Genomic DNA, 20,269 nt, shown 5'->3' with positions numbered 1-20,269 from the left:
CTTTTCTAGTCACTCTTTGCATTTCATGCCTCCCTCACCAACTCTATGAAAAAGGGGATCACAAGGACGGGGCCATAGACCCCAGCTAACTCATGGTAGATCAGTGCTGCAGTAGATTTCCTTCCGGCACACGGACAGCCAGAGGAGGCCTGCACCTCATCATAAATGTCATGCTTTCTCCGGCAGCGCAGGCCCCATCAAGGCCAGTGTAGAACAACCCTTTAAGAAATTCCCCCCTAATATCGTCTCATTTATGACGAGTTTACTATGAAAAAACTTGAATAAATATAAATTTACACGAGCGGGAAGCAAATCATCCTCACCTTACTTAACACATTTGTTTGTCTGTTTCCAGTAAAATGATAGCGGAACCTTTTCTGAAGAGGAGATAACATAATCTGAATTGGGAGAATGATAGGAGGAGATGACGGAAGAGAATATTTTTCTGGCATCTGCTTAGGTTTACTTATCAATTCATCTCTAGGGATACATGTTAAGGATATGTCATCAGTATTTGACCAATACACCTGGTCTTCACAGTTAGAACCACTGAGTGTTGAAGAATTGCACCCGTCTTGACTTCATCCTTGTGCCATATATGAAAGGGGCTGACCGAAATTATTCAAAATCTCAGACAGGCCCTGCAATAGCTTAAGGGTCCATTCACATGTCCGCAAACTGGGTCCGCATCAGTTCCGCAATTTTGCGGAACGGGTGCGGACCCATTCTTTTTCAATGGGGCCGGAATGTGCTGTCCGCATCCGTGCTTCTGTTTCCGCAAAAAAATAAACCTGTCCTATTCTTGTCCGCAATTGCGGACAAGATTAGGCATTTTCTATTATAGTGTCGGCGATGTGCGATCCGCAAATTGTGGAATGCATACTGCCGGTGTCCGTGTTTTGCGGATCCGCAAAACACTTACGGACGTGTGAATGGACCCTAAAAGGGTTTTCAGAGACTTATAAACTGATGACCTATCCTCACCGATCAGCTGTTTAAGAAAGCACCGGCGTTCCTGTGAGTGCCGCAGCCTTCTCCGTGCTTACCAAGCACAGCGCCGTCCATTGTATAATGGCTGTGCTTAATACAGCAGCTCAGCTCCATTCACTTCAATGGGGCTGAGCGGTGCCTAGGCAATGTGACCGATGAACAGGACGTCACTGGCCCAGGGAAAGCAGCGAGAAGGCGGTGGTGCTACTGTGAGCGCCGATGCCTTCTCAAACAGCTGATCTGTGGGGGTCCCATGTGTCGGACCTCCACCAATCAGATACTGATTACCTATCCAAAGGGTGAGTCATCAGTATGCAAGTCTTGGAAAAACCCTTTAAATTAAAAAAGAATTGTCTTAAACCGACTGATTTTTCCAGTGCTGTTCTCAGCAGTGCTGATCCAGTCACCTTAAGGCCCCTTTCACACGGGCAAGTATTCCGCGCGGTTGCGATGCGCGAGTTGAATGCATTACACCCGCACTGAATACCGACCCATTCATTTCTATGGGGCTGTTCACATGAGCGGTGATTTTCACGCATCACTTATGCGTTGCGTGAAAATCGCAGCATGCTCTATATTCTGCGTTTTTCACGCAACGCAGGCCCCATAGAAAAAAAATGGGGTTGCGTGAAAATCGCAACATGCTCTATATTCAGCGTTTTTCACGCAACGCAGACCCCATAGAAGTGAATGGGGTTACGTGAAAATCACAGCATGCTCTATATTCTGCATTTTTCATGCAATGCAGGCCCCATAGAAGTGAATGGGGTTGCGTGAAAATCGCAAGCATCCACAAGCAAGTGCGGAAGAGGTGCAATTTTCACGCACGATTGCTAGGAGACGATCGGGATGGAGACCCAATCATTATTATTTTCCCTTATAACATGGTTATAAGGGAAAATAATAGCATTCTGAATACAGAATGCATAGTACAATAGCGCTGGAGGGGTTAAAAAAAATAAAAAATAATTTAACTCCCCTTAATCCACTTGCTCGCGCAGCCGGCATCTCCTTCTGTCTTCATCTTAGCTGTGTGGAGAAACAGGACCTGTGGTGACGTCACTCCGGTGATCACATGATCCATCACCCTGGTAAAAGATCATGTGATGACCGTAGTGACGTCACCACAGGTCCTGTTACTGCACACAGCTAAGATGAAGACAGAAGAGATGCCGGCTGCGCGATCAAGTAGACTAAGGTGAGTTTAATTATAATTTTTTTTTTAAATTAACCCCTCCAGCGCTATTTTACTATGCATTCTGTATTCAGAATGCTATTATTTTCCCTTATAACCATGTTATAAAGGGAAAATACAATCTACAGAACACCGATCCCAAGCCCGAACTTCTGTGAAGAAGTTCGGGTTTGGGTAGCAAACATGCGCGATTTTTCTCACGCGAGTGCAAAATGCATTACAATGTTTTATGCGCAGAAAAATCGCGCATGTTCCCGCACCTTTTCCCGCAACGCCCGTCTGAAAGAGGCCTAAGGGTCCATTCACACATCCGTGTGCGTTTTGAGGATCCGCAAAACACGGACAGCGGCAATGTGCGTTCCACATTTTGCGGACCGCACATTGCCGACACTAATAGAATATGCCTATAAGAATAGGACATGTTCTATTTTTTTCGGGAACAGAATTGCGGACCCGGAAGTGCGGGTCCGCAATTCCGTATCCGGGCAGCACATCGTGCTGCCCCATAGAAATGAAGGGGTCCGCAATTCCGTTCCGCAAAATGCGGAACAAAATTGCAGACGTGTGAATGGACCCTAAACATGCTAACCACAATACAAGGCAAATGGTTACACAGATGTTCACAGCAACCGAGATATCTCACTATATTTATCATCCTTCCAACGTTATCTCAATGAACGCTGAATTCTTTTGAGACCCATTTAGCTTTAAAAAAAAGTACATGGAAAAACGGCATCAAATGTTAACACAGTGAAACTTTGGGTCAAGTAGGTTCTGTCACTCTCTCAACTCTTTCACTGCCAAAGAGAGATAGATATATATATATATATATATATATATATATATATATATATATATATACATATACATATACATACACATACACTCACCGAAAGAATTATTAGGAACACCATACTAATACGGTGTTGGACCCCCTTTTGCCTTCAGAACTGCCTTAATTCTACGTGGCATTGATTCAACAAGGTGCTGATAGCATTCTTTAGAAATGTTGGCCCATATTGATAGGATAGCATCTTGCAGTTGATGGAGATTTGAGGGATGCACATCCAGGGCACGAAGCTCCCATTCCACTACATCCCAAAGATGCTCTATTGGGTTGAGATCTGGTGACTGTGGGGGCCATTTTAGTACAGTGAACTCATTGTCATGTTCAAGAAACCAATTTGAAACGATTCGAGCTTTGTGACATGGTGCATTATCCTGCTGGAAGTAGCCATCAGAGGATGGATACATGTTCTCATTCTGTTTACGCCAAATTCGGACTCTACCATTTGAATGTCTCAACAGAAATCGAGACTCATCAGACCAGGCAACATTTTTCCAGTCTTCAACAGTCCAATTTTGGTGAACTCGTGCAAATTGTAGCCTCTTTTTCCTATTTGTAGTGGAGATGAGTGGTACCCGGTGGGGTCTTCTGCTGTTGTAGCCCATCCGCCTCAAGGTTGTGCGTGTTGTGGCTTCACAAATGCTTTGCTGCATACCTCGGTTGTAACGAGTGGTTATTTCAGTCAACGTTGCTCTTCTATCAGCTTGAATCAGTCGGCCCATTCTCCTCTGACCTCTAGCATCCACAAGGCATTTTTGCCCACAGGACTGCCGCATACTGGATGTTTTTCCCTTTTCACCCCATTCTTTGTAAACCCTAGAAATGGTTGTGTGTGAAAATCCCAGTAACTGAGCAGATTGTGAAACACTCAGACCGGCCCGTCTGGCACCAACAACCATGCCACGCTCAAAATTGCTTAAATCACCTTTCTTTCCCATTCTGACATTCAGTTTGGAGTTCAGGAGATTGTCTTGACCAGGACCACCCCCCTAAATGCATTGAAGCAACTGCCATGTGATTGGTTGACTAGATAATTGCATTAATGAGAAATAGAACAGGTGTTCCTAATAATTCTTTAGGTGAGTGTATATAATGGTCGGCATCAAATCCAGACCTGTTCATTTGAATGGGGACGCAAAAAATACTGTTCACCGCGTGCTACTTGCATCCATAATGTCCTTTCCATAGTCCCACGAAAAACACAGAAAATGTCTGATTCTCTTCAGTTTTGTGGACATTTCTATAGTTGTGGGAAAAAAATGGAGGCATGCACACAGCCAATTTTGCAGGCTGCAAAACACGTATGGTCATGTGGTATCATACGAAAGTACAAAATTATACCAGGCTCAATATTTCAGGCGTAATGTTCTGTATGCAGCACATAAGAAGTAGTTCTGTGTAAGGGGAAATCTGCAGCTGACATCAGGAAGAAAGCTCATTAATGTCACCTCTCACCCTGTACAACCTCCAATGTCCAATGGGATACAAGAATTTTTCTCAATTTTGTGACCCATCTTACTAGAGAGGATATGTTTTCTCTAATTCTCACTTTTTTTTTTAATGAAAAGGGGTTATAATATGAGCAGTTACACATTTAACCCCTTCAACCACCGTGACGTACCGAAGTCTTAGGGGTCCGATCGGTTACCATGGCAGCCTGGACACTTGTGAAGTCTTCCAGGCCTGCCATGGTAAGCGCAGCAGGGAACATGTGAAAATTCTATTCACCCTAATAGGATCTCTATTAGGGGAATAGGACAAGGGATCAAGGGGGCTAGTAGTTATTAAATAAAAAGCTTAAAACAAAATTAAAATATCAAAAGTTTAAATCACCCCCCTTTGCCTATTTTACATATAAAAATATATTAACAATTAAACAATTAAAAAAACAAAAACAAACATATCAGGTATCACCACATCTGAAAATGTCTGAACTGTTAAAATATTTTTGAAAGAATTCCTGTGCGGTGAACGCCGTAGCATAAAAAAAAATGAAAAAAAAAAAAAACACGAGTCGCCATCGTCACCTTTGCCCCCCCCCCAAAAAAAATTGAATATCAGTATTCAAAAAGTTGTACATAGCACAAAAATTTTACCAAAATTTACATTAGATTAGTAGTATTCGTATTAAGCCGCAGAATAAGAACGGCATGTCCTTTTTAGCGCACAGTGAATGTTGTGATGTCAAAATCCCAAAAACTTGGTGGAATTGTGTTTCTTTTTCAATTGAACGCCATGAAGAATTTTTTTTCCAGCTTTCCAATAACAGACAGGGTAAATTAAATGGTGTCCTTAAAAAATACAACCAATCCCAATATGGCTATATCAACGGAAAATTAAAAAAGTTATGGCTATTGGAACATGGGAAGGAAAAAATGAAAATAGGTAAGGTCAGAAAGAACAGCAAGCTACACTCACAGCTATTTCTATAAATTTCAGGACTTGCAACGTTAATCTAAAATGGATGGGTAAACTCCTTAACTTTATCTAACAATTTTAAAAGGGTTGTGCAAGTTTGCCAAAACCGCTCCCATTCTGCCGGGCCTGCAAAGGGAAGATGACTTACCTGCTTCCCGTGCTGGCTCCCCGCTCCTCCTGTTGGCCTGTGATGCTCCGCTGGCCTTCACTGATGTCAACATCTGGTCTGACATCTTCACAGCCAATAACTGGCCACAGTGGTGTCCGGCTCCCCTTGCATCATCTGACCATTTGTCATTATATAAGGGGAGTTGGATACCACCACAGCCAATGATTGGCTGCGGTGATGTCACACTGGAAGTTGACATTGATGGAGCCCAGCGGAGCATCACAGGCCTGCAGGAGAAGGAGCAGGGAGCCAGTGCCGGGAAGCAGGCAAGTCATCTTTCCTTTGCAGTTCCTGCAGAATGGGACAATTTGCCAAATCACCCCTGCCCATTCTTGTACAAGCCTTTTAAAGGGCTTTTCTCATAACTGACATTTATTAGCTATCCACTGAAAGGTCAACGTATGATTGCAGGGGCCCCACAGAACACAGAATGGACAAATGCTCGACCCCAGCTCCATTCAAACTCCTTTTCATGGAAGTTGTACAGTGAGGAGGAAAGAGAGATTCAAGGACCCAGTGATCATACATTCAGCACCTATGGCCATGTTATAAATGTTGATTGGGGGAGGAAAAACCCTCTATAAAAAAAAACATTTAAAAGCAATTTTCCCCAAAACCTGTAAAAAACAAAAACTTAGTATTCATTGTGAACTTAATAAAGGATACGAAATTTGAAGCTTTAGGAGCTGAGTGAAGAGAGTTTTCAAACTAGCATAGATCTCTGTTACACTAGCTGACGATGACGACGAAACTGGTGACAGTGGCTGATGAGGACCAATAAAAGGCCAGTGTAGCTGACTTAATACTTCTTCAAAGTCACTGCACCAAAAGTAAAATTGTGGCATTAACATATTAAAAATACATGGTTACAGAGTTACCTGGTTGTAAAAAGACAAAGTTCAGCCTGTTTATACTTACAACCCCAAGCTGATCCAAAGGAAGGCAAAAAACACGCATTTAATGACAGAGACACAGTTTCCCAATCCTTTCTGACCCCTGCCAGCAATCGTACAGATCCCAGGATCTGCATTCTATATTAAATTACCCTAAATACTGTGTGCGTTTCTTAAAATGGTTTTCTGGGATTTTAATATTGATGATCTATGCTCAGAATAGGTAATCAATATCGGATCGGTGGGGGACAGACACCTCGTCTGGTGGAAGAGAAGGCCCCGCTCTGTGCGAGCGCAGCCTTTCTTTCATTGTTTACCTTAGACATCGCCGCGGTGAGCAGGAGTAATTACAAGCCGTCCCATTCACTTCAATGGGACAGATCCTTCCTAAACACTTAAAAAGGAGCGAGCCGTCCAATAGTAGTGAATGGGATGGTTTCCTGTAATTCCACCTGCTCACCGCTGCGGTTGCGACGGAGAGCAAGTAAACATTAAAGAGAAGGCAGCGCTCGCATGAGTGCAGCCTTCTCTTCAAACAGCAGACTGGTGGGGGTGCCGGGTGTCGGATATTGATATCCTGTAGACAGGTCATTAATATTAAAATCCTAGAAAGCCCAGGAGCATGCTCCATAACTTTACAGTTCGGACAACAAAAGCTTTCGAATTTTGTGAATAATTTGATCTTCAATAAGCAGTTCCCCAGTGATCTATTTGGGAACAACTACTTTTTTTGGATAGCTTATACCACATACCCCCTCAGCCTTCTTTATTTAGGGTGAACAATACTGATAATTGTAACAATATACTCTATATTTAAGGATCTAGCGTCTTTTATTTCACACTTTTACCTTGTTAACTTGTCTTTTAATATTTTGTGCCAGAACTGTACTGTAGATGTAATAAATTTCAACAGATGAATGCATGATGAACCCTGTAGCTTTATAGCCTGTTCTGTCATAGACACCAGGGCACTGGCCGCCTCTGCTACATTGTTAGTCATTAGGTGCTGCTGAATATTATCACTGCAAAGACAAAAATAACCGTTAAGTCTCAAGGAATTAAAAATAATGTAATAAAATGATCACTGGAAAAAAGCTATTAATGCCAAGTGAGACATGGCTTCCATTGGTAACACCACATTATTTAAAGGGAATATATCACTTATATGTTTAATTAAAACCAGATAGTGATACATGTCCCTTTTATAGTCTGTTTTTGTTTTCTGATGGTAGATTTCTTTATTGTATTCGCTATACATGATTACAGGTACAGTATCCTGCCCAAGCTGCATTCAGAAGTTTGCCTTACAGCAGCCACATGGACAATAGGAACCTGTAAACTACGTTCCAGGCATGTTCTGTGACCTGTGCAGAGGTCACTGTGCAGGGAGGGTGAGGAGATAAGCTTTAGCCATCACCTAATGTCAGCAGTGGATCCTGTATTGTATACAGAAAGGTGTTTACTTTTATTGTAATCATGCCTTTGATAAAAATAGGATGACTGTTGAGAAGAGATCTCTACAGAACAGTTTATTTTAGGCTTAAGTTTATTTCCTGGCGACTCACTAATCTGATACTGATAACCTGTCCTGGGGATAGGACACCAAAATCTGTAGGCCAGAGAACCTCTTTAAGACAGATAACAACATGGAAAACATTTCGCCAAAAATATAAAAACTTTATTTAAACAGCAGGTCATTTTCTGATGATACATTCACTTTAGCATGAACTACTATAGTCTACTCCATAATCTCTGGTTTACCTTAGTTCTTCAATATGCGAGATCCATTTTAAGTAAGATAGGTGTCTCTCAACTTCATAGATCTGGTCTGTTAGAGCCCCTAAATCATCCATCCATGATGTAGCATCTTCCAGGTGCTTGGTGATGGATTCACTCACAGTGGCTTCTCTTTTCAGCAGAGCAGAGAGAGTGGACTGGGTATTTTGGGCATTTTTCAGGGCAGCCTGAATTCGTTTTGGGGCCTCAGAAGAGACAGTCAGAACCTGAGGATGACAAGTACAGCGACTGTATATTCAGATGTAATAATAAATGTGTAATAAATAAAAAAAACGATTTTGGAGGTAAAATGAAAAGAAAGCATAGATACATCTCCATCTTTCCGTACCTGCTCCTCCAGATGTCTCTTCTCTTCTGCAATTTTCTCAATAAGACTGGAGACTTTCCGCAAAGACTTGAAATCATTTCCAATCTCTTTCTCAACAAACTCACAGACATAAAATGGAAGATCAGAATTTACAGGGGCCTCAGCTGGTTTCTCCAAGTCATGGTGGATTGATTTGTTTGGTGCTTCTTCAGTCTCACAAGATGCCATATTTCATCAATGAGCACAATAGTGTCTATACTGGAAACATCTGAAAAGAAACTTCTCTTTACTTTTCTGCACTCCAGAAATACAACTTATACTTAAAGGAACTCCATCTGCTCTTTTATGTCATACATACTGCCCACAGTACCTTTCAATATGCTCATGGAGATCAAGAAGTGACTTTTAATCCCTTTTTCTAGCTTGTAAATCTGCAGAACATGAACTCTTAAAGGGTTGTCCAGGCTTTAAGTGATGGCCTATCCTCAGGACAGGCCATCATGAGCTGGTCGTCGGGATCTGGCAGGCCACACCCCCACCGGTCTGTTCTGTGCAGGAACTACACTGCACCGTCAACATTGTAGTGGACAGTGCTCGCAATTGCAGCGCTACACCCCCTGAAGTCATTGGGAGCAGTGCTGCAGTAATGAGCACTGTCTACTACAATGCTGATGGTACTTTGTAGCTCCGGCGCCAACCTCCAGAGATAGAACTACACAGAAAAGGTGATCTGCCGGATCCCCACCAATCAGCTGGGGATGGCCTATGCGGAGGATAAGCCAAAGGCTGGACAATGGGAAAGCTCTTCCCTGGAATGTGCAGTAAAGCCTTGAAGCCAGGGGCTGTGCTCCAAAAGTCACTGGGCATGCACCAAAAATGCAACCAAACTGAGCCTGTGTGGGATGACGTTCGTTGAGCTAGGGACCATCAATCAAGATGCAGGAGTCGGGCAGGGAAAGTTTGACTTTGAGGAGGAAAGTGCCAGACTCCTTGACTTAAAAGTGCTCATTTGCATACAACAGGAACAAGGATTCAATTGGTTTTGTGCAGAGTGAAAAGTTAGAAAAATGGAACAAAAGTGACTTCTGGAGCGCCATGAGCATACTACAAAGATACTGTGAGCAGTTTGTAGGACATAAACGAGCTGAAGGTTCCCTTTAAAACATAAAAATATTCCAACATCACAGTTATTAACGCTCACGTGGGCCTTCCTTAACCTTCAATGGAGAACAAACATCTCTCCTCTGATGGCTAGTAAAAAAGAAACTTTTCCGCATCGAGGAACTAAGGGACACATATATTAAGACTGGAATTTTAGACACCGGTCTTAATAAAGCCCTGCACTGGCGGTGGATCCGCCGCAGAGACACCGGCCTCTATATAACTTCCCAGCTGTCTTACATTTAGACTATTTTCTAGGCCTAAAAACAGGCCTGCATGCACTACTTTTGTCTCCGCTTCAAAAATCTTCTTCTGAGCGGAAACCTAACCGACCCCATTATATTCTATGGGGTGTGTGGGCTCCATTGGCTCAGTTATGTTCTGAATCCATCCTTTCTGTTCTTCTGCTCTTATAACGGAGCAGGAGAACGGAAAGGCTGATTGATGTGAACTCGGCCTTGCATCGTTTTTAGTGATGGATTCCGGTTTTGAGATCCTTTGCACAGATGTGAAAGTAGAGTATACTGAATCTTTTCCCATAAAACTATACATCAATCAGCTCAGCTCCTCCTGACCTAGAACATACTGCCTGCAGCTCAGGCAACCTGTTCAATGTGACAGGTTCCTTTTAAGTATATGACTGGTTGTAGTAATACCTACCTGGCCTTCCTTGCTTTTTTTATTTACTTATTTGAAGAAGTTTTTGGGGACTGATTTTGCACTCTTTGGCTATCCGCCATTCATTCTGAATTTTAGCCATTTTTACTTCCTTCTTACAGATTTTATTAAAGGGGATCTTCAGGCATTATGAAAAATACAAGCATTCCCTCGGACCTGTTGAAGAAAGTCTATTTCGTTAATACCTACCCATTCGGAGCACTGCCGCCTCGCATGCAACTAACAGCAAAAGAAGCTCACACATCCAGTCGGGATCTGAGAGCAAGATCTTGCAGCCCGTCCAAGTGCTGCAGAGAGGGAAGCGGAGGAGTATTAATAAAATGAAACAATCTTTCTTCAACAGGTCCGATGTATGCTTGTATTTTTTCTTTATTGCTCGGAGAGCCCCTTTAAGCTCTTTGTAATCTTCAAAGGCTAAAGCTATTCATATAGAATTCAAAAAGGAGATTTTTGTGAAACTCACCTGTAAAATCTTTTTCTCGTAATTTCCATTGGGGGACACAGACCATGGGTATAGCTTAGAGATATTACTAGGAGGGACAATATGCAAAAAAAGAAGCTCCTCCTCCTCGGGCTATACCCCCAGGCACCTCCAGGAGAACTTCAGTCGTTGCAAAAGCAGTAGGAGAAGGAGAACGGAAAAAAAACACTATGGAAACCATCACACAGCACACCATAAGGCGTAAACCAAAAAAGGGGCGGGAGCTGTGTCCCCCAATGGAAATTACGAGAAAAAGATTTTATAGGTGAGTTTCACAAAAATCTCCTTTTCTCGTTCATTCCATTGGGGGACACAGACCATGGGACGTCCCAAAGCAGTCCATGGGGTGGGAAAAAAGAACAAATCCAACACCGCCAGGAATAAACGTCCAGTAGTCAAACCGGAACCACAGCCTGCAATACCCTGCGCCCAAGAGCAGCATCAGCCGAGGCCAGAGAGTGTAACTGATAAAACTTTGTGAAAGTATGTAAGGACGACCAAGTGGCCGCCTTACACAACTGGGAAACGGATGCGCGATTGCGTCTAGCCCAGGAAGCTCCCACTGCCCTTGTGGAGTGAGCGGTAATCCGCGACGGCGGAACATGGCCACGAGCGCGATATGCCGCAGCAATAGCGGAACGGATCCACCGTGCCACGGTGACCTTGGAAGCCGCCAGGCCCTTACGGGACCCTTCAGGAATCACAAAGAGAGAGTCTGAACGCCGGAAGGAAGCGGTAGCCCCCAGGTACACCTTCAGGGCCCTGACGACGTCCAGGGAGTGGAGAGCGCATTCCTTGGGGTTCGCCGGAGAAGGACAAAAAGAGGGCAGGACAAGATCCTCGTTAAGGTGGAAGGGAGAAACCACCTTGGGCAAAAAAGAAGGCACCGGTCTGAGCACCACCTTATCCTGGTGAAAGACCAGAAAAGGTTCCCGGCAGGAAAGTGCAGCCAGCTCCGAAACTCGCCTGATGGAGGTTATGGCCACCAGAAAAACTACCTTCCAGGTGAGTAAAACCAGAGAGACCTCCCTCAGAGGTTCAAAAGGCGCCGCCTGAAGGGCGCGCAGAACCAAGTTGAGATCCCAGGGGGGCAAGGGAGGCACATACGGGGGAACAGAATGCGCCACCCCCTGCAGGAAGGTTTTTACAGGTCCCAAAAAGGCAATGGACCTCTGAAAAAAGATAGCCAAAGCAGAAACCTGACCCTTCAAAGAACTGAGCGACAGACCCATGTCGAGGCCGGACTGGAGAAAGGACAGCACCACTGGGACAGAGAAACGTAGGGGCGAGTAGCCCGATTTCTCACAAAAAAACAGGAAGGCCTTCCAGGTGTGATAATAGATTCGTGAAGAAGCCGGCTTCCGAGCCCTGATCATGGTTCTCACCACCGCATCAGAGAAGCCTCTCTTCCTCAGGATGGCGGTCTCAACAGCCACGCCGTTAAACGCAGCTGCCGTGAATTCTGGTGGAAGAGCGGCCCCTGAGACAAGAGATCCTCTCTGTCGGGCAGAGGCCACGGAACGTCCGCCAACATACGAGCGACGCTGGAGAACCAGGCGCGGCGAGGCCAATCCGGAGCGACGAGAATGGTTGGTATCCCCTCCGCCTCGATCTTGCGCAGCACCTTCGGCAACAGAGGAATCGGAGGGAAGACGTAAAGGAGGCTGAACCGCTGCCATGGAAATACCAGCGCGTCCACCCCGCCCGCCCGTAGGTCTCGAGCGCGGGCAAGATACACCGGCACCTTGTGGTTGAGCCGGGAAGCCATCAAATCTACGTCCGGACGGCCCCATCGGTGGCAGATGTCCTCGAACACCTCCGGATGGAGAGACCACTCTCCCGGATCCACCTTGGTGCGACTCAGAAAATCCGCCGTCCAATTGTCGACTCCCGGGATGTACACTGCCGACAATACTGGAACATGAGACTCCGCCCATAAGAGGATCCTCGCTACTTCCCGCATTACTGCCCGACTGCGAGTCCCGCCCTGATGGTTGACATAAGCCACAGCCGTGGCATTGTCTGACTGAACCCGCACCGGGCGAGTCGCAAGGAGAGGAGTCCAATGGGAGAGGGAGTGGAAAATCGCCCTCAATTCCAAAACGTTTATCGGGAGACGGGATTCCTCCGTCGACCAGACACCCTGAACTGTGAGGTTCCGGAGAACACCTCCCCAACCGATGAGGCTGGCGTCGGTGGTGACTATCGTCCAGGAGAACGGAAGGAAGGACTTTCCTGACGATAGGTTCAGGGGAGACTGCCACCAAGGGAGAGACGCTCGAACTTGCCGGGACAGACGAACAGGAGTGTCTAGTCCCCGAGGGTTCTTGTTCCAGAGGGCAAGGATCATCTGTTGTAGCGGACGAGTGTAAAATTGGGCGTACAGAATCGCCTCGAAAGAGGAGACCATAAGGCCCAGCACCCGCATGCACTCCCGAATGGTGGGACGTGGAGAGCGTAGAAGGAGCACCACTGCCAGACGAATCTGGGAAGCCTTGGAATCTGGAAGAAACACCCGAGAAATCGAGGTGTCCAAGATCATCCCTAGGAACGAGAGTCTCTGGGAGGGGTGCAGAGAGGACTTGGGGAGATTGATCAGCCATCCGAACCGTTCCAGGGATTGAACCGTGATTCGGACGCTGTCCTCGGCCTGTGGAAGAGACGGAGCTTTTATCAAGATGTCGTCTAGGTATGGTAACAAAGAGATGCCCCTGGTGCGAAGAAGCGCCATGAGAGGCGCCAGAATCTTCGTAAAAACTCGAGGGGCGGTTGCCAACCCAAAAGGTAGGGCGACGAACTGGTAATGACGCCCCCCTATGGCAAAGTGCAGAAAGCGATGGTGGGACTCTGCAATAGGGACGTGCAAGTAGGCGTCTTGAATGTCCACAGACGCGAGAAATTCTCCTGGAAGCAGAGAAGCAATAACGGAGCGAAGGGACTCCATGCGAAACTTCCGCACCCGTAGAAACTTGTTGAGAAGTTTTAGATCCAAGATTGGACGCACTGACCCCTCTTTCTTTGGAACAACGAACAGGTTTGAGTAAAAACCTGTCCCTTGCTCTTCTGGGGGAACGGGGGAAATGACACCACGGTCCAGAAGAGAGGAGACCGCAAAAAAGAGGTCCGAGGCCCTGGCTGGATCCCCCGGAACGCGAGAAGGGAAAAAACGTTCCGGCGGGCTGGACGCGAACTCCAACTTGTAGCCGGACGTCACCACTTCCAGAGCCCAGGCATCCTGAACGTGAGCCCTCCTGACCTGTTGAAAGGAGAGCAGACGGCCCCCCACCACGAGGGATGGGGGCACTCCTTCATGCGGAGGGTTGCTTGGGAGCAGGAGGACGGGCTGACTGCGCCCGAGGCCGCCAAGAGGGCTGGGGCTTGAAGAAAGGCTTCTTGCGGGAGTCCTGGGATCCCCCCGCTGATGAGGACGACGGCGTCCTGGCAGTGGAGAAGCGACGAAAGGACTGGCCCCGGAAACCTGAAGGCCGAGACCGAAAGGGACGCTTGGTCCTGGGCTGGGGTAGATGAGTGCTCTTGCCCCCTGTTGCGGCAGAAATGAATTCATCTAGTTGAGCCCCAAAGAGCCTGGACCCTTCAAAGGGAAGGATAGCGAGGGAACGCTTGGATGAGGCATCAGCATCCCACACCTTCAGCCAGACCTCCCTGCGCTGAATGACAGAGAGGGCCGAAATACGGGCAAAGAGGGAGCCGATGTCCATTGAAGCCTCACAGAGATATTTAGACGCTTGAGACATCTGGATGATAAAATCCAGAGTATCTGCAGAGGCGTCCTGCTCTGACAGATCCTGGTGGTGGCGCTGCAACCACGTTGTAAGGGCTCTGGCGACCCAAGCCGACGCAAAGGCCGGTCGCAGGGAAGCGCCCGCCAGCGAGAAGATGGACTTGGAAAGTGAATCCAAACGTCTGTCCACCGCATCCTGCAGAGAGGAACCGTCTAGGACGGGAAGGGCCGTGTTCTTGGCTAACCTGGCCACCGGAGGATCTACCTTAGGGGAAGAAGTCCACTTTTCCACTGTGTCAGCTGGAAAAGGATAAAGCGTATCCATACGCTTGGTGGCCGAAAATTTTTGATTAGGTCGATCCCAAGCTTTTGATAGGACCGCAGTGAATTCCTCATGAATAGGGAACACGGCGGACTCCTGTTTCTTGGGTGGAAAAAGGGAGAACTCCCGACTAGTGGAGGGAGGAGAATCCCTTTGTATATTAAAAGTGTCACGGACAGCTGCCACCAACTCGGTTACCATGGTGGAAAGCTTAGGCAGGGGTTCCCGCTCCGTGACTTCGTCCGATCCGGACAATTCCCCATCGGATTTGCGCTCCGTGCGAGGGGGAGAGTCAACCGGGCATGCCTCAAGGCGAGGGGGAGAAGCGGAGTCATCCGAGGAGGAATGCTGCCGCTCACGCTGCCTTTTAGAAGTCAGATGCCCTCTGTGAGAGTCACTGAGAGGGGATGGAGTGGTGGATGCCACTGGAGTAGTAGCCGCCATGCGCTCCATGAAGGACATGGCTGCCTTGGCAACTAAGGCCAGATCAGCTGCCGCATTAGACATGGCGGAGGCCCAGGCGGGTACCGCTGGATCCGCAGGGGCAGAGGGAGGACCGGGCTGAGCAAGAGAAGGAGGCTGATCCTGTCCAGGAGCAGGGCATGAGTCACAGGAACCAGTGACAGAAAAAGGCCTAAGGCATATTTTACATGACTCCAGTGGAGCCTGAGAGGAAGCCTTGGAAGGCTTAGGGGCCCCAGGTTTAGGCATGATGGTATTCCAAAAAAGATTTCCTACCAGGTTGCTGCAATTCCTACCACCCAGGCAACAGCAGAAGTCTCCGGTCACCGAGAACTGAGGAGCTGCACGGCCGCAATCCAGCAGAGTCTCCGGTGTAGGGAGAGACAGAGCTGGACGCCGAGGCTCCGCCCCCTTGGACGCGTCATTGCGGCGCGAAATAAGCGCGCGCGCGCGCATTTCAAAATACACCCCTTCGCCAGATACGGCGCAACGGGGGTTAATATCGGGAGGAGCAGGCCGGCGGGAGCTGCAGAGAGCGCAGCGGCCATAAGATAAAATAAAATACACTCCTTCAGTGCCAAGATTGCCGCCGATGCGGCCATAGTCTGAGCTGCAGGCAGGTAGGAGAGACGCAACCTGTTCCCAGAGTCAGTGGAATCACCAGCCCTCCCCAGAAGGGGCCCCCTCCCAACGGGAAAAAATGCCCCCAGCCGGTCCTTCTCTAGCTCACCTCAGGTCACAGAGCGCCAGACAGACGACATCAAGGGGTGGGGGGAGGGGGGAAGGAGGGAGATTGAAGCAGGCAATACTTATCTGCACAGCATGCTCCCTCGATGTCCAGACCAGCAGGGATTCACCTCTTCAGATGTCTGACTCCAATCAAGGAGAGCAGTGTTCTGGTGGAGGGTAGGCAGCAGGTGTCCCAGCAGCTGGTGGGATGCCAGAGCTAACATGTCGAGCCTGGATCCACTTTTCTTCTGTGGGGGAATGGGAGGTAGCCAGGAACCTTCAGAAGACCGTGGCAGACCCTCCACAGGGGCCAGGAAAGCGCAATGCTGACCTGCGTCCCCATCTGAAACCAGAAAAAAATAACAAACAGGAGAAGAATAAATGTCAACCTCCTTGAACGGACACTAAGCAAAGACTGGAGTTCTCCTGGAGGTGCCTGGGGGTATAGCCCGAGGAGGAGGAGCTTCTTTTTTTGCATAGTGTCCCTCCTAGTAATATCTCTAAGCTATACCCATGGTCTGTGTCCCCCAATGGAATGAACGAGAAAAGGTAATTATATATTGATATGACATAAATATTCATTATAACATTCATGTTGTAAGCCCAAAGAACTTATTAGGCCATATACCTGTAAGCTCCAGGCAGCGTAGGGACTTCTGCCACACGGTGCCCAGTGCAAGTATATGTGCACCTTTCTGCAGGTCCTCAGATGTCATAGACATAAGTCAGAAGGTCAATTAAGTGGAGATCTGGATACTGGAAACCCACTGATCCCAAGAAGATAAGGGGTTGCAGTGCTTGTTAGAGGTACATGCCCAGCCTGCCCCTCCTCAGCCCCCTGTACCACAGATCAGTGAAGAACCCAATTAATCTTCTGAACTAGGACTCAAAAAGGAGCACATTTATTTCTATAAGTGCAATTCAGTTGTAGTCCAGCACAATCCTTGAAGGTTGTTCTGTTACTTTCCCATAATCTCAACCACTGTTCAGTTGTGGACTGTGAAGATCTTGGTACTCAAATCCTTACACAGAATGAAGTTATTGAGTAATAAGGGGTTGTAGCCTTGTACAAAAGATTCACTTTGGTTTTGAGATGTGCGTTGTCTATTTATTGTTGCCAGGGCCGGCGTTAGGGGGCGGCAAACTGGGCAATTTCCCATGGCCCCCATTGTCTAAGGGGCCCCCTGCCTTAGTGCTGCTCTTCAGCTGAACGTCCGAGGAAGCAAAAGGACGGACAGCTGCACTTTACAATGCAGTGTAAGATCCCCTCCCTCACATATAAGAGAAATCATTACCACAGTCCTGGCAGGACCTACGATAATGTCAGATACAAGAGGCGGAGCTCAGCAGAGAAGAGGGAATGAAGGACCTGCAATGACCTCACCATCATGTGACCAGAACAGGAGGTGGAGCTCAGCAGTAAAGTAATGAAGACCAGTGATGCATATGAAGAAGTATGGATTTAATGTAAGTGACAGGGAAATGCTGGGAGTTGTAGTCCTCTCCTCTTATACCTCTTGTTATGTAATATCAGAGTATATTACAAGAGGAGGTATAAGAGGAGAGGACTACAACTCTCAGCATCCAGGCCATTATTATATAATATCAGCTTGGACATGCTGGGAGTTGTAGTCTCATCCTCTTATACGTCCCCCTGTAATGTGCTCTGACATTAAATAATAATGGCTTAGACATGCTGGGAGTTATAGTCCCGTCCTGTTATACCTCCTGCAGTAATGTGCTCTGAATTAGGGCCAGGACGATGGATAGGGGAGGGTAGTCATCCGCCTAGGGTGCCACTACGCTACCCATAAAGGGGGCGCACTCATGGCAGTCCAACTTCACAAGCCTCAGGCCACTAGGGCTACTTTCACATTAGCCTTACCATTTTCCGGTATTGATATCCGTCATAGGGTCTCAATACCGGAAAAAACGCTTCCGTTTTGTTCCCATTCATTGTCAATGGGGACAAAATGTAAGTATACAGAACGGAATGCTCCAAAGTGCATTCCGTTCCGTTCTCATACCGTTAAGCAAACCACAGCATGCTGCCGTTTGCTTTCCGTCCTGGGATGCGGAGTAATCGAAAACGGATCCGTCCCCCATTGACTTTCAATGGAGTTCATGACGGATCTGTCTTGGCTATGTTACAGAATACAACCGGATCCGTTCATAACGGATGCAGACGGTTGTGTTATCAGCAACGGAAGCATTTTTGCTGAACCCTGCCGGATCCAGCAAAAACGATAGTGTGAAAGTAACCTAGGCCTCAAGCCTGTGAGGCATTAGAACAGAGCAAGAAGCCGCAATGACCTCACTGCAACCTCCTGCCCTGGGTCTCGCATGATGACGTCATCATGTGAGACCAGAAGCAGGAGTGGTGATGTCATTGGGACCGCATGCATCAGGACGCAGCAACACAAGCCACAGATAAAACTGTGGTCTGCGATGGAGGAAAGTTTTTATTTTTTATACTCAACGTCCACACTACTGGGGGCACCAGGGAGATATAGATATATAGATATATATATATATATATATATATATACACACACATACACACACACACACACACACACACACACACACACACACACACACACAGGTACTGTGGGGGGGAGCACTATATATTGGAACTACAGGGGGACATTAGAGCCACTGGGAGCATTATGGTTATATTACTAGAGTACTGTAGGGGTGTTATTATTATTTGACGCAATATGGAGGGCATTGCTACTAATGGGGGGCTATCTTGGGGAGTATTATCACTATTGGGGAACCATTACTAATGAAGGCAGTCTGGGTGTATAGTATAGTGTTTGTGGACATGGGGGGGGGGGGGTCACAACAGGCACAGTATTGGGGGTAGCTTCAAGAGGTTCTTCGGGTTTTTTCATATTGATGACATATCCTTAGGATAGGTCATCAATATTAGATTGGCAGGGGTCTGACACTCGGCACTCCCGACGATCAGCTGTTTGTGGAGACGGTGTGCGCACATGCCGTATTCCTTCTCTCTTCCCGCTCTGGTGCTGTATATCTATGGGACAGCAGCACGCGCCATCTCCTCAAACAGCTGATCAGCAGGGGTGTCGGACTGTGTTTTACCACATTATTACAAGATGTGGGCCCCCTCTTGATTTTGCCTAGGGCCACATTTTGTCTAAAACCAGCCCTGATTGTTGCCCAGCAGCCCACAGGAAAAATGATTACTCCCCTCCGTTGTGTGTACCAAGTGGTCTGCTCCACATTGATGTAATGAGTTGGGGGAGATACCACATACAGGTAAAGGGGTGCACTATGTTACAGAAATAATGGAGCCACTTATCCAAGGACTCCTTCCCTAGTTTACAATATGGAGTAGACAGTAAATACATGGGAATTAAGAAATAAACTACACTGTATTCACACGTAAAAACTCCAACTGTGCTGCGGCAAACTGCTGAGTAGTCACAATATGGAAAAAGAAAACTTTCTTCTAACCATAGCGGACGTTGAATGGATCTACCCTTCAAATGCTTAGACACACAGAGCCCCGGGCATCCACAAGTACCTGAGTCTGACCAGAGCCGGCTGCTGCCGCAGAGTAGATGCCAGGTCGCTGGCTGCAGGGCACTGATGACATCTCAGTCTGAATCTGACACACTCCGAGCAGCACAACACGGCGGACACGTCATTTCCTGTTAGTTTTTTTCTCCTTTTTAAACGAACTTTATTTACAAATGCAGCAGCGCCAGCCGCTATAATGGCTGTACTGATGCACTATGTGCGACTGAATCCTATGAAGAGCAGCACAGCTGTTACCATAACAACAGGGCGGCTGAGATAGGCCTATAGGTGTATTAGGTGGAGAATGCTCCTAGCTCTCCAATAAAGAATAAATAGTCATTTTAAGTGGAGTGATTTATTTATTTTTTGAGGTGGCCACTCTATTTAGGAGGGGAGCAATTTTATTTACATAGGACTGTATGTTGGGGGCGCAGAAGGGAGGGGGATATGTTATTTACAATTTCACCCCACAAAGTTTTTTTTTTTCCTGTTTTCCAATACAAGCTATGCTAAATTAAACTATGCCATT

The 20,269-nt window shown here is 46.9% G+C and overlaps 1 protein-coding gene across 2 annotated transcripts in view; it reads right to left on the bottom strand.

Annotated features, from left to right (window-relative positions):
* RINT1 (RAD50 interactor 1) overlaps nucleotides 1-19,870 on the bottom strand; it is a 36,003-nt gene extending 16,133 nt beyond the window's left edge. Inside the window, exons 1-6 of one of the 2 annotated variants that reach the window (XM_040412686.1) lie at nucleotides 19,770-19,870; nucleotides 8,638-8,888; nucleotides 8,274-8,515; nucleotides 7,361-7,534; nucleotides 6,286-6,438; nucleotides 324-480 (exon numbers count right to left, since the gene is read on the bottom strand). In XM_040412686.1, coding sequence (XP_040268620.1) covers nucleotides 324-480; nucleotides 6,286-6,438; nucleotides 7,361-7,534; nucleotides 8,274-8,515; nucleotides 8,638-8,844 — 933 coding nt within the window. In that variant the 5' untranslated portion in view covers nucleotides 8,845-8,888; nucleotides 19,770-19,870. Of the gene's footprint in view, nucleotides 1-323; nucleotides 481-6,285; nucleotides 6,439-7,360; nucleotides 7,535-8,273; nucleotides 8,516-8,637; nucleotides 8,889-19,744 lie in introns of both variants that reach the window. The other variant, XM_040412694.1, reaches the window with a different exon arrangement.
* Nucleotides 19,871-20,269: the final 399 nt, after the last annotated feature.

This window comes from Bufo bufo, chromosome 1 (genome assembly GCF_905171765.1).
Source record: "Bufo bufo chromosome 1, aBufBuf1.1, whole genome shotgun sequence".
NCBI classification, from domain to species: Eukaryota; Metazoa; Chordata; class Amphibia; order Anura; family Bufonidae; genus Bufo; species Bufo bufo.
This window is presented reverse-complemented; position numbering and strand designations above follow the sequence as displayed.